The sequence below is a fragment of the Perissodus microlepis genome, chromosome 1 (assembly GCF_051167445.1).
Source record: "Perissodus microlepis isolate ML-2025 ecotype Zambia chromosome 1, ASM5116744v1, whole genome shotgun sequence".
Lineage (NCBI taxonomy): Eukaryota > Metazoa > Chordata > Actinopteri > Cichliformes > Cichlidae > Perissodus > Perissodus microlepis.
Window position 1 is genome coordinate 16,003,972 of NC_140461.1, and position 13,113 is coordinate 16,017,084.

Below are 13,113 nucleotides of genomic sequence, written 5' to 3' on the forward strand. Positions count from 1 at the left end.
CCTCTCCTCTTGAAATCCAGTGAAACGGGAGGGCATAAAATCTGCACTTTTCATTTGATGCAAATATGTACTCATTTCAGGAAAAGGCGATTTTTGACTAGTCTTCCAACATTAGTCATTTTAGTAATAACAAAATAAGAAGCTCTTCTTTGAAGAGATGTACAAAGAGATACATGGCAATTATTTTAAAGATTTGTAGAAAGTCAGTGTGTCATCTGTATTAGTAGTCGATTGCGTCTGTTTAGAGTATTTAATATAGTCTTTTATGTACGTATTATTATCCTTTAGATTGGGGTTACAAATAATGTAGTTTCTTAAAAACAGTTGTGAACCTATCAGTTGAAATTTTATGGTCAATGTTTTCTTTTCTTTGCCTGCCTCGTGTAATAAATTAACAGAATTTATAATTATATATATGTATGTTATATAATATAATTTTCCAATTTTAGGTGATATTGTGAAGTATCGCTGTTTACCTGGATACACGCTGCTTGGAAAGGCAGAGCTTATGTGTAAACTCAACTCTCATTTGCTCTTTGAAACCCCGCCCCCAACATGTCAAGGTAAGGCATATTTTACAGAAATGATCTATCCTAATATGTTATTATCCTCAGTGTATAGTTGGTTTCTCTTAGGTTAGCATGTATATGGTAAACAGAATATACGTTTTTAAAATGGTTGGTAGTTCTTCGCTTTCTGCACATTTTAGGAATTGTCAAAAACAAAGTAAACCAGACGTTATTGTTGTTGGGTTTTTTTTGCCTATGGAAGAGAATTTACTATGCACTGACAAGGGACAGATTAAAATAAGAAGTCAAAATCAATACAGCAAAAGCTGAGATATCCTGACATGTAATTCACCACAAGCTCCAGAATCGACAGATCCTGGCTTTCCATTATTCAACTTCAACTGTCTTTTTGCAAGATCATTCCTGCCTAGTCAACACCCACATTTTCTAGGCTCCCAATTTTGTTGACAAATTTCTATCCACAGCCACAGGATGTATCCTGCAGCTGCTCTAAGTGGTACCCCATGTGAATACTAAACCTATATGGATGTTTAAAGGCAGTTGTGGCTTCCTTTATTTCGTAGTCTTGAAAATGAGTCATGGTTTTGAAAATGAGTCCTATTTAAGTGTAAAATTAATTACTGCTTATATTTATCCCATTATTTTATGTACTAGTAGTACTACTACTACTATTGCTAGCAGTAGCAGAAATATTAACCACTGGCATTGTATAAGTATGTTAAGAATCAGAATGAGCAACTTAGTATCTCTTGCTGTCTCTATGCTTCTATAATATATCTATAATATATCTCTTCCATAAAAGACATGTTGCTCCTCCAGTCACATCTCCAAAACTTTAATTATTGTTGTGTAATTATTACATTTGGAGTCAAAACATATAACCCAGCTGCATAAAAGAAGCTCAGCATCATTCTCAGAGAGTTGACATGTTTCATGTAGGTTAATGCAGGAAATCACTAATTGAAACACAGTCTCACAGTAATAAAACTTTTCAAAAAAATCTAACTGATATGAAGCATTGTGGCAAAGTTACTTACATTTTAAGTATTTAAATGTTAATGGTTAGGCTGTAGTTGAACCACACTGACGCTAATGCCGTCAGTCTCTCTAGAAGAGTCTTAGGATTGTGCATTGAAACTGAAAATTAGCTAAAAAGTATGTAGCAGCTTTTTATTTTAGCCAGTTTCTCATATATTCCAACAATGGACATAATAATTCCATAACACAGTAGTTCATTGTTGCAAACAAATGGCATGTTTGGTTTTGTGAGTAAAGATTCCTCAAAAAAAATGTTACATGTTCAGTTCTGCTAAGACAACTGGTAATTCTATGAGACACACAAAAAAATATTGATTTTTATTATTTGAGAAAATGAGTTTCTTTCCTTCTATAGCCGAGTGTTAAAGAAACACATGGCTTTCTCCATCATGTGAAACTCCTTTTCCTCTATATAAAAAAAGAAAAGAAAGCAGTATTCTTATAACAGGAATTCTAATAAAAATCTCTCTTAGAGGATCTAGTGCTCCTTTTGTGTTTAATCCTGTTAAGGGAACAAACAACATACAGAAAAATTGAAAGAGTTCTGCAGTTATTTTGCTCAAGACTAATAAATGGGCCATTTGTAAAGGATGAATCAGTGGGCATGCGGCTGTTAGGTTTCACATATGCTAACCTTTTAAACTGTTACGTGACTACCACGCATCTAAAGCAAGTCTAAAACATTTTTCACTACAGATTAGTTGCATACTACATGCATTTCCACTTTTTTGTGTATGTTAAAAAGCAAAGGGCTTCCATTAAGGAAACCCAGAATCAAGGCTGTATTTGTTATTCTTAATTCTTTTTACATTTTTGATTGCTTTAACTGGCTTTTTGGTAACCCCTTCAGCCCAGTGCCCAGCCAATGAGGAACGGTTTTCATCCTCGGGTGTGATACTGAGCCCTGGGTTTCCTAGCAATTATCCAAACAGCCAGACATGCTCCTGGTTGCTGCGCATGATTCCAGGTACAGTGTGTATCTATTTATCTGTCTATCTAGTTATCTATGGGGTTACACATGTGTGTTGGAATAATCTTGTGACTGAAGAATATTTACCATCTGCATTTAGATGCAACCAAAGAGACTGATCTCTTTACAGCAAGGACAAAATTTGAAATTTAACACACAGCTTGAGTGAAATGACACTCAAGCTGTGTGTTATTTACTTAACCTTAACCTACTTTATTCTTGAACCTGATAGACCTATGTGTCTGCATTTGGTCTTTCAGCCTAAATATGCATACATTTGCATACAGCTCTGCATGTGTGTGTGCATTTGCTATACACTATGTGTTGCATGTTACAGTACATTTGCACTTGGCAGTAAATGATTGTGTGTGTGTCCGTCCCCCCCCCCCCCCCCCCCCCTTCAGGTTACACCATCAATATCTATGTCGAGATGTTCCACAGCGAGAAGCAGTTTGATGAACTGGAGATTTTTGATGGTAAACAATCCTTTCCTACATTTGTTACATCTGCACACACACGCATACTCAGATCCAGCTTTAATTTATGTTTTCTTGTTCAAAATACCAACAATTCAGTTAATAAGATACATAATACTTAATTCTCATTTGGGGTGTTAGGAATTTACCCCACAGGACTTCCAAGTAGGTTATGGAGCAGGAAATTTGTGTACAGAGTAGATAGTGTGCTCTGTGTATAATTTTGTGGCTTTTTTGTGCAGTGTATATTAAGAACTTTATGAAGCTATATTAGAATAATTTGACTAGTGACAGCTAAAAATGTTAATTTTTATACCAATAAACATTATAACAAGCTACCCAAACACATTTTTAAATGCATATTTTACTGGAATTTCTAAATGGGTTAACACATTTCCACGCAAGTTCTCTCTCTCTATTAATCTTGCGTGGTCCAAACAAATGTAAGCTCCCTCTAATATTTCTGAGATTAATGACATCACAGAGGAAGCATCAGTGACCGGGTTGTTTTCTAATCTATTGAAGCATTACCGAACAGAGAAAATTGTCAATAGATGTTTATTTTTTTGGTAGACTATTTGGAGAATGCTGTTCAGCTACTATAGTATTTAAAAGTGTCTTTTATAAACAAAATCAAACGCAGACACTGTTCAAGTAATCTGGAGGTAGCAAGTCACTTCTTGTAATTGTGTGTACCTCACATTTAAGAAATTTCATTGCCGCATCACTTTAGGCTATTTTTCATCTGGAGATATGCATGGAGACTCATATCTAAGAAGTTTAACTTTATCACATTTTTCCTACTATCATCGCTACGTTTCTTTGCAACAGATACTTAAATGACAAAATAGCGTATTGTCTAAACAGGCACGTCTATAAAAATCGATCACTTGTTGTACATGGCTCTGAACTAAATTACTTGTTTCATTAGGATCTTCCGGACAAAGCCCACTGCTTGTTGCGCTAAGTGGTAACCATTCCTCTCAACTGAACTTCACATCAAAGACAAACCAACTCTATCTACGATGGTCCACTGACCACGCAACCAACAAGAGAGGATTCAAGATACGGTACTCAGGTACATCTGGTGTCTTCTGAATTATTGATATTATTATTTGATTGAAATAGAATGTCCTTGTGCGTTAGATGCATGCCCATTTTCAAATGTGAGTTTTCTGGAAGGGGCTGCTCTCTTATTCTGCTTTTAAACACAGTACCTAGAAGTATATGTGTGACCCCCTGTGTTAAAACAGTTTTTGACTACTAAATTAGCTGCTCTGTTCTGCTTTAGTGAATAGCCATCCCTAATGCTTTTCTTAATAATGAAAGTAATTCATCAAGGTTGTAGGTGGGTGAGCAATGATTATTTAGAAAACATTATTTTTGAATGCATCATGCTGCTTATGAGCAAAAGAGAATTAGTGACTCTAATTTGTTAATTTGTCAGATTGAGCGAATTAAATCTGTAGTGGCTTGCCAACACTGTGAGGTTGTGTTGGCTTTTTTAGATTTGGGTTGTAAGCTAGTTCACCACTTAATCATTTTAACTTGTTAAGAATTCGTTAAAGACAATCCCCCAATCTTAGTCATAGAAAAAATAATTTATAGTGACACTAATCCTATTTGGGTTCAGAAGGAGTAAGTCACAAGGCCTGTTTCCTGGCTCTGTGTACTGAAGGGAAAAAAATAAATGTGATATATTTTAGTCTTTGGGTTATATCTGCAAAACAGCCTAAAGTATAAGACCCCATGGTGTCTTATTGCATCGACAACAGCATCTCTAAAGAAAACAAAAAAATGATGGGGGGGATTTTTCACTTGCTATACATTATTAATGATCTGGAGCTTTAAATTGAAACTGAACATATCTATAGTACAGTTTGTATCATAAATACATGTTTAGAAATGTCTTCTTCTTTGACATGCTGGCATGCTTATGTATTATACCTGTGAGGATCCTCAGAAGTATATACTATAAATGTGTGTTGGCAGATGGAGTAAGCTGTAATAATCACTGTTACGCTTTTTTCTTATTATTCTTTGTGGACCCAGCGTATTGTTTTGGCTGTGAAATGAACCATGCATCATTTTTATTAATTGTATGGCATCTATTTATCATCGGACCATCCTGAAAGCTGGGAAAGCCTCATCACTTTTATATATATTTAATAGTTTCACTTGGAAATTCTTGACCCATCTTTCTTTCTCGCTCTCTCTCTATTTTGTTGTTTTTGCCTTAATGCATAAAGGGAGCATTCTGTTCAGGCTGTAAACAAGTGTGTAACAACTATGGTAGTTAGTAAATTTTAAAGAAGTTGTCAGCAGTGGTAATAGGATAAATAATATATGTCTCAGCATGTCTTCACAGCACATGTGAGAGCAGAGCCAATCCAATTTTTCAAATAAACAATTAAGGTGATGTATTCATCAGCTAAAACTACTACAAATGGAGCTAAAGTCACAATATACAATGCAGTTAATGTTAGAGGAATGGTATAAACACTAGAGTAAAACACAATAACAACATCAAGGTGGAAGCAGTTAAAATAAGTCTAAATGAAAGCTCTGGAAAATTCAACAGACAAATGGAATTATTGTAGACACATAAGAAGGCGTAAGAATAGATTTCAGTGTTGATATAGACCAAGACCAAGTCAAGGAGTCTCTGCTCTGTACTTGGACAAGAGCAGCCTTCGTCAGAATGGTTTAAAAAATTGTAGTTATGAGTAAAGTCATGGAGCTGGATACAATAAGCAGGGATGATTGCTGGACTTCTCAGAAGGACTTGGCATTTAGATAAACCCACTTGTCAAGACAGTAAGGTTATCGGTGTTAGTTGGCCTAATAATAGGCAGTTAAAGGTTTGGTGAAGCTATGGAATATCAGCTCTTTGCTTGGGCAAGAGTTGGATTTAAAGTCAGCTTGGAGGTACATTTGGGTAAAAGATGGTGTCACCTGTTAGAAAGCTCTGTTTTAATGGCAGAGTATAACAGAGAACAACAAAAAAAGATACTGACCACAAAGCCTCAATATTATTGGGCTTCCACAGGAATATCTGCTCAACCTTTGGTAGAATTCTGTGTTTACTGGCATCTCATTAGCTGATGACTATTTGGTAAAATAGATAATAGCAGAACTGACACTTTGTAGATAGATTTTTGTCTCTCCGTGGTTCATGACCCTGTGTTTGAAGATAAAAGCTCTTCCTCTACTGACTATGCTGGTTATTACTGCTTACTTATATATGCGCAATTCAAACATTATATTGTCTGATGGGAACTATGACAGAAAAAAGGAAAGGAAAATCATATGAAGTACCCTTTAAATTTTCCTGTGACTAAAACTTCCAGAGATCTTCAGTAATAAACAACAACTGATACTCTGATGTGCTGGTCTTGGGATAAAATATTATCCGAATGGAGCCTGTGTCCCTTTATTGAAATTATACACACTGAGATATAAAGGAGGACCCTAAATGAATAATGATTATGTTACAGAGAAATGCTATGATAGGACCATAGCTATGATAAGATCTGAAATGGTGAATAAAAGGGAACAGATGACATATGACACTTCTAGGAAAGAAAGATTTACAGACTCTGTTGTCCTGATCAGAGTGGGAATGTCATTCCACTAATGTGAAGCCAAGAGGGAGGAGAGCCAAGATCAGGTGAAGCAGTGACCACATCAGACAGAGAAGTGAGAGCCAAGCGGCCCTTGAGTGCCGTGTTCTAGCTACTGTTTAGAGTGTTATTCATGCTCTACCTCACTCGCACTCTGCTCTAGGATGACAAAACACTGCACTACTTGGAAAAATTCAGAATAAGTGCAATATCTTCTTCTAGTTTATGATTATTCTGTTTGCTTTGGGATTATGCTCACTAAGTTCACTAGTAGATGGCATTTACTTTTTGTTTTCTTCGGATTGCCTGGAGTGTTACAATTAATGTCACCAAGTTTTCAGACTCTTAAACTCTTAAAATGTCACGCCAGTTCGTTATTTTTAGCTTAGGAAATCAAATTATTTGTACAATTTGACTGTCGACTAAGCTATCCGCTGAGAACACTTTTTTATTGTCTCTCTTTGTTTCTCTGCCTCCAGCTGCTTACTGTAGCATTAATGATCCTCCACTGAATGGCGGTGTGGTCAACCGAACCAAACTTCGCCCAGGTAGCAGACTTCAGTACTTTTGTAATCGTGGTCACAGGCTGGTGGGCTCAAGCAATGCCACCTGCAAGCTCGACTCCAATGGGCTTTTCCAGTGGGATACCCCACCGCCTTTTTGTCAAGGTAAAATTTTAAACCAATTATTTCTCAGTCTTCTTAGTGATAATGAACAAAGGTAAAAAAGATTAAAAAATTGCAGTTGTAAAGGATTCCTCCTGCAACACTTTTCTTTTTGTTATGTGGTAGCTGTCTCATGCGGCATACCTCCGTCACCGGGAAATGGCAGCTTCCATGCTTACCAGTATACTGTTGGGAGCCAGGTCACCTATCAGTGTAACCATGGTTACCACCTTGACCCAGGTGTTCCGATGACTGCCATGTGTTTGGAGGATGGCAGCTGGAGCAATGCTGCCTCAGTCTCCAGATGTCTACGTACGTATTTCTAACTTTAATATAAGGATGGGTAAATGTATTAGTTGACAAAAAAGTAAGCACTGGTATATCTAGGAAAAGCTAGAGCCTCTAGCTGGAAGCTCTCTTCTCAGTGTCCAGGATGCATTTTGAGAAGATGACTCACACATCATTTATTTTTCAAAAAAAAACTTTTGTCCACTAAATCAATAATTCATTTGGAGTTTGTTTAGAATTGTAAATAAGTAATACATTTTAATTTATACAATTATAATTTATACAAATAGTACATTATCAGAGATTTTAATTAAGAATTAAAAGTCACCTGCTGTTCAGTTACATTTTATATAACTGTATCATTTCATTAATTTTTTGTCCAGCGGTCCACTGCCCCAGCATTGACGACGTCCTCTCAGGTCACATGCTCTACCGCCTAATTTCTGGTAGGCTGGGAGAGTTTGGTTCTGTGGTGATGCTGGAGTGCTCAACTGGGTACTATTTAGGTGCGGGGCATCGGACTCTTCGGTGCCTTGCCAACCGAACTTGGGAGGGGTCAGATGCCCCAGCTACCTGTAAGAGTAAGTACTGATACACACAAAGACACTATTATGACTGTCTTAGCTCATAATCAGCTGATGCCCTCACTTAAGTGCATGATAATAAAATTAGTATTTGGTGCACCTTCTAAATTTCCTCTAGTAGAATTATACTGAACATTATTCATGAGTCAGATCATGCATAAAACTGTCACGGTTCAGCTGTGTGGCAGGCAGGATGTAGGACCCAAACGCAGGACTCACAACACGGGAGGTTAAATGAAAATGGCAGCTTTATTCCTGGGAAATCCACCATAACAAAAACTCACAGAAAACAAACAAAAGCCCTCAACATAGTAATTAAGGACTGAAACTCTGGAAAACTAGAATGTAAGCTGGACCACAAGAAAACAAACCCTGGAACTGAGAAGCTAGGATCTAAACAGGCACATGAGGGAAACACACAGCAGGGACGGGGTTACGACACGACAAGGGGCAAAGAAAAACGGGTTAAATACACGAGGGAGTAACGAGGGAATGGGAATGGGCTGCACACTTGACAAGGACTATCAAAATAAAACCGGAACAAGAGACATTTACAAAAATCTGCCCATCATTTTTTTATCTTTTCTTCCAAGGAGTTTGACTTTCATGTAATTTTTTAAAGCAGCCATGAGCAATAGTTATCCACGCTTTCTGAAATTTTTCAAAGTTTTTCTTTTGAAATCGGCTGCCTATTTTTTCCCATTTTCAGTCCACCCCTTGTATCTGACCATTTTCAGAGGAATGGGCTTTTGTTCACCTTGGTCAGGAAAGGTCAGCTAACCTCAAAATTACTGAAGCAGTGTGAGATCATCTTGACAGAGAACTGAACAAAAGGCAGTGAAAATTGATTATCCTTCAAGAAGCCTGGAAAACCATTTCTAAAGACTATTTAAAGAAATGATAAGAAATTTGCCTAAGAGATTTCAGACTGTTAAAAAATAAAGGTGATCATACAAAATATTGACTTTCAAGACCTTTTAAATGGCATAAATGTTTTTGCTATATGTTCTGTATTTCAGGTATGATTTCTAATCAGTGCACCTGTTTCCCATTTTCCTAGCAAGATATAAAGAAATGAGGGGAGACTTGGAAGAATTAAAGAAAGCTACTTTCCTAGCATAATTGCCATGTTTAGTTTAAAAAACAACAACTCTTTTCACCTGCTTTGAGGGGCAAGCATGCATGTGCATAATCCTCTGTTATTGGTATATTTGAGAGGGAGCTGCTTTATGTGTGGTTGTGCGTGAGGTTTTATCTATTTCTTCTACTTTTTTTGAAATTAGTTACTAGGGGTGTATGTGTTTCGAAACGCCTGAGGATATTAACCACTGCACATTGTCTAGGGACTGTGTCTCTTTCAAACAGAATGCAGTCTGTGCTTCCTAAATGTGGGGTATATGCTGATAGTAGTGAAATACTGTCTATACAAATACAGTGTTACTATGCAATGCGTCTTTGCTGCTTGTTTCATAAAGAGAGGCTGTGACAGAACATTGGGACTTTGACAACTTTCCAGTAGGCTACAGAATTTCATACTGTTGCATAATATATGATATGCCAATGGAAAAGTGAAATGTGTACACTGGAGAAGTTTAAAAAAATGATTACAATTTGAAATGTATTTTACATTAAGCCAGTGGTTTAAAGACTTTATTTGGATACATTTTTGTTAATTTCTCTGGGTAGTGTTTGAGCTGACCTACCTATCATTGCAGCAGTTTCAAGGGATTTGGCAATGTAACAGAAGTGTCTGTTTAAATTAGCCAGTGACTTTAAAGCTGTGTCTCCCAGGATATTAAGGCAGAATTAGCTTAAATCTTCTGAAGGAAATAAATTCAGATAGATATTGTGTTGGAAAACAAAAATGTACCATGTTTAAATTTAGGATGGTAGTCTTGTAATGCTTCATTTAACTGACCAATCATGATGAAGGCTTGACGACACAGACCACTTTATTTGCAGATTTTGTAAAAGATGGAAAAGTATAATTTGCACCACGATGTTATGTAATGTGTAATTTGTTACTTTGTAATGACACATTTATTTCATTATTTAGTTATCTCCTGCGGGGAACTTCCTTCCCCACCTTTTGGTACCAAACTGGGGACGTTGACCACATTCGGAGCAACTGCGATCTTTATGTGTAACCATGGCTACACGCTGGTGGGATCCCACGTGAGGGAGTGTGGCGCTAATGGGCTGTGGAGTGGTGTAGAGACCAGGTGTCTAGGTAATGTCCATTGAATGTGATAAGATGTTCAAGATGTTGTGGTTTATCCTAAGTCACTTTGGCACAAAAATGAACAATTTGATTCAAAATATAAGTCATTGGAAAAGAAATGTAGCAAGCTGTTAAAGTAAAACCAAAGCATTGACTCATCTCATATTACATTAATGAGAAAAATCCAACCTGATTAGTACCTCACTAACACCATGGAATAGATCACCTAAGTCAATGTAATGAACAAGGAGAGCCTATATGTACAACTTTGATAAGATAGCGCATTGTTAATATTCATGTTACACCTGCAAATTTCACATCCACCCTCATACTCTTTTGAGATATTGATGGCAAAATATAACAGTATTTGTCATTTATTAATAGAGATGATATTTGCTGACCTAAAAAGACAATAATAATACTATCTCTTAAAATTAGAAATAATTGTAACAATTTTAGAAAGGCTAGTTATTTTTAACTTTTAACCTTTGGCAATAACCAAGTGACCATCCAGAACTGGGTGGACTATTTACCATTTACCATTAGATACACAAACATCAAGAAAAAGGGATCGACTTTGAAGCACATCTGTTAACAGATGAAATAGTGTCAAATACAATTCAGAATCTCTTTACACCTCAGCTCACATGCTTTTTATGTGCTGAAGCTTTAAGTAACCCCAGGCAGATGTAGTGCATGAAAAAAATTGTTTAAAGGACTGTTTTTAAGAGACTTTTGTTCATCTGTAATTGCTCCAAGTTTAGAACTAAAGTCTTTGAAGGTGATTTGCAAAGACAGACATTTGAAAGTTTAAGCATCTAAGCTCCTACATATAATTTGGCAGTCCACAGTGACTGCTGGCACAATGAGCCAGAATGTGTTTAAAATCAGGGCTCAGCACACAAAACCAGCTTCAGTGATGTGTGAGTGAGTTAAAGATGCGTTTCATTGTGCTGTATTAATTTCTGTCACTTTGCTTCTCCCAGCTGGTCACTGTGACTCTCCAGATCCTATAGTCAACGGCCACATTAGCGGGGATGGATCTAGTTACCGTGACACAGTTGTATACCAGTGCATGTTAGGATATCGCCTAATTGGCACATCAGTCAGAATCTGCCAACAAGACCATCGGTGGTCTGGAACAACACCTGTCTGTGTCCGTAAGTTCACAATACCAACAACATTGTGGTTTGGAGTTAAAGATTGTTTGCTGCTTTTGTCAAATATGAAAAGCTAAAACCTATATTGTTATATAAAGAAAATCTTCAGAGACATCACACAATTTATTCTTTTAGAGTTTACATTTTTTTTCAGTGAATATATCTGTGCACCAACATTAAAAAAAGTTGGAAATATCACACAATATCAAGAGGGAGAACCACAATACTTATTCCGAACCTCAAGTTTCTCATCACATTTCTCTCCACTCTTTCTCTCTCAGCAATCACTTGTGGTCACCCAGGCAACCCAGCCAATGGGCGGACCAATGGCACCGAATTTAATCTCAATGATGTGGTCAACTTCACCTGCAACAGAGGTTACGTCCTAAGTGGAAATGCTCGGGCTCAGTGCCGACTTAACGGACAGTGGAGCAGCCCCTTACCAGTCTGCAAAGGTCTCGTCCACATTCATTAACACAGAGCTAGCAACTCATGCACATGCACATCCTTGTAATGCTTTATTCTGCTAAATCACCTCTATAGATTAGAGTTTTATATTATGTTTTTGTCAAGAAAGTAAATGTACACACGCTCTGTGTAAGTGAAATAGAGAATTTAACTATTTACCACTATCTATGTACCTTTTTTAACTTTTAAAATCATAGAATCTGTGTGAGGAGCAAACATGATGCAATCGACATCTGTTGAGTAAAATCATAACCAAATAAAAGAAAAGGCCTCAATGGCAAAAATGATCCCTAGGTTGTATTGTAAAAAAAACAGACTTTCCTTTAAATTGTGGATTGCCGTGGTATGTTCAGCATGTGTTGACTGAATTTGCTTCTACCCACATTATGTAAATGAAATTGCTTTTGGAACCGAGTCTGCTGCTAGTAAAAGAGAGAACACAACAAAATCTTATCTGCAAGATGAATTCAGACACAATCAGTGTATCTCCAAATAAACTAATAAATTCATTCGTGCACAAACACAGCTGGGTACATGTCCAGAGACATACTCTTTTCCTCTGCTAACCATGCACGGTCATTACAGTACAAAACTCTCTAGACCCCTGGTAGTGTAACAGTTATGATATACTCAAGCACGCACACACACAAGCATTTTGCAAAGTCATGAGAGCAGATCGATATAACGTAGTTGCTCACATGGGTTTCCCACTGAAGCGATTCATCCTCGCTTGCCTGCTTGCTTTCGCCATCTCCCCCACATTTTCTGTCTTATCCTGCTCTCCCTCCCTCTTTTTACCTCACAGCAGCAGCTGTCAATTATAAGACTGAAACTTTCTTTGTTCCCATAGGGTGCCAAACACACACACACAAACACACATAGGCGTCTCCCCCATGGACTTGAATTTGAGTGAATGTCAGTCTCCCCTGCGACATGGGGAAAATCAAACTCCACTCTTATTGGACTGGCATCTACCCAGAGAGAAAAAGTACAAGGGACAGGAGGAGGGAATAGGGAACAAAATGCTTCAAAAAACAGAGCAGGGTATGACAAAAGAGCAGTTTAAAGAAGACCAGAGCAGAGCAGCATG

At 37.2% G+C, this 13,113-nt stretch overlaps 1 protein-coding gene across 2 annotated transcripts in view; it reads left to right on the forward strand.

Annotated features, from left to right (window-relative positions):
• The window catches only part of LOC146393616 (CUB and sushi domain-containing protein 1-like), a 437,819-nt gene that overhangs the window by 387,295 nt on the left and 37,411 nt on the right, over positions 1–13,113 (forward strand). For both annotated transcript variants that reach the window (XM_084931950.1, XM_084931959.1), the window contains exons 48-57: positions 450–563; positions 2,419–2,535; positions 2,943–3,014; positions 3,946–4,092; positions 7,117–7,305; positions 7,429–7,614; positions 7,974–8,171; positions 10,231–10,404; positions 11,382–11,555; positions 11,837–12,010. In XM_084931950.1, the coding sequence (XP_084788076.1) occupies positions 450–563; positions 2,419–2,535; positions 2,943–3,014; positions 3,946–4,092; positions 7,117–7,305; positions 7,429–7,614; positions 7,974–8,171; positions 10,231–10,404; positions 11,382–11,555; positions 11,837–12,010 (1,545 nt within the window). The remainder of the gene's footprint in view (positions 1–449; positions 564–2,418; positions 2,536–2,942; positions 3,015–3,945; positions 4,093–7,116; positions 7,306–7,428; positions 7,615–7,973; positions 8,172–10,230; positions 10,405–11,381; positions 11,556–11,836; positions 12,011–13,113) is intronic.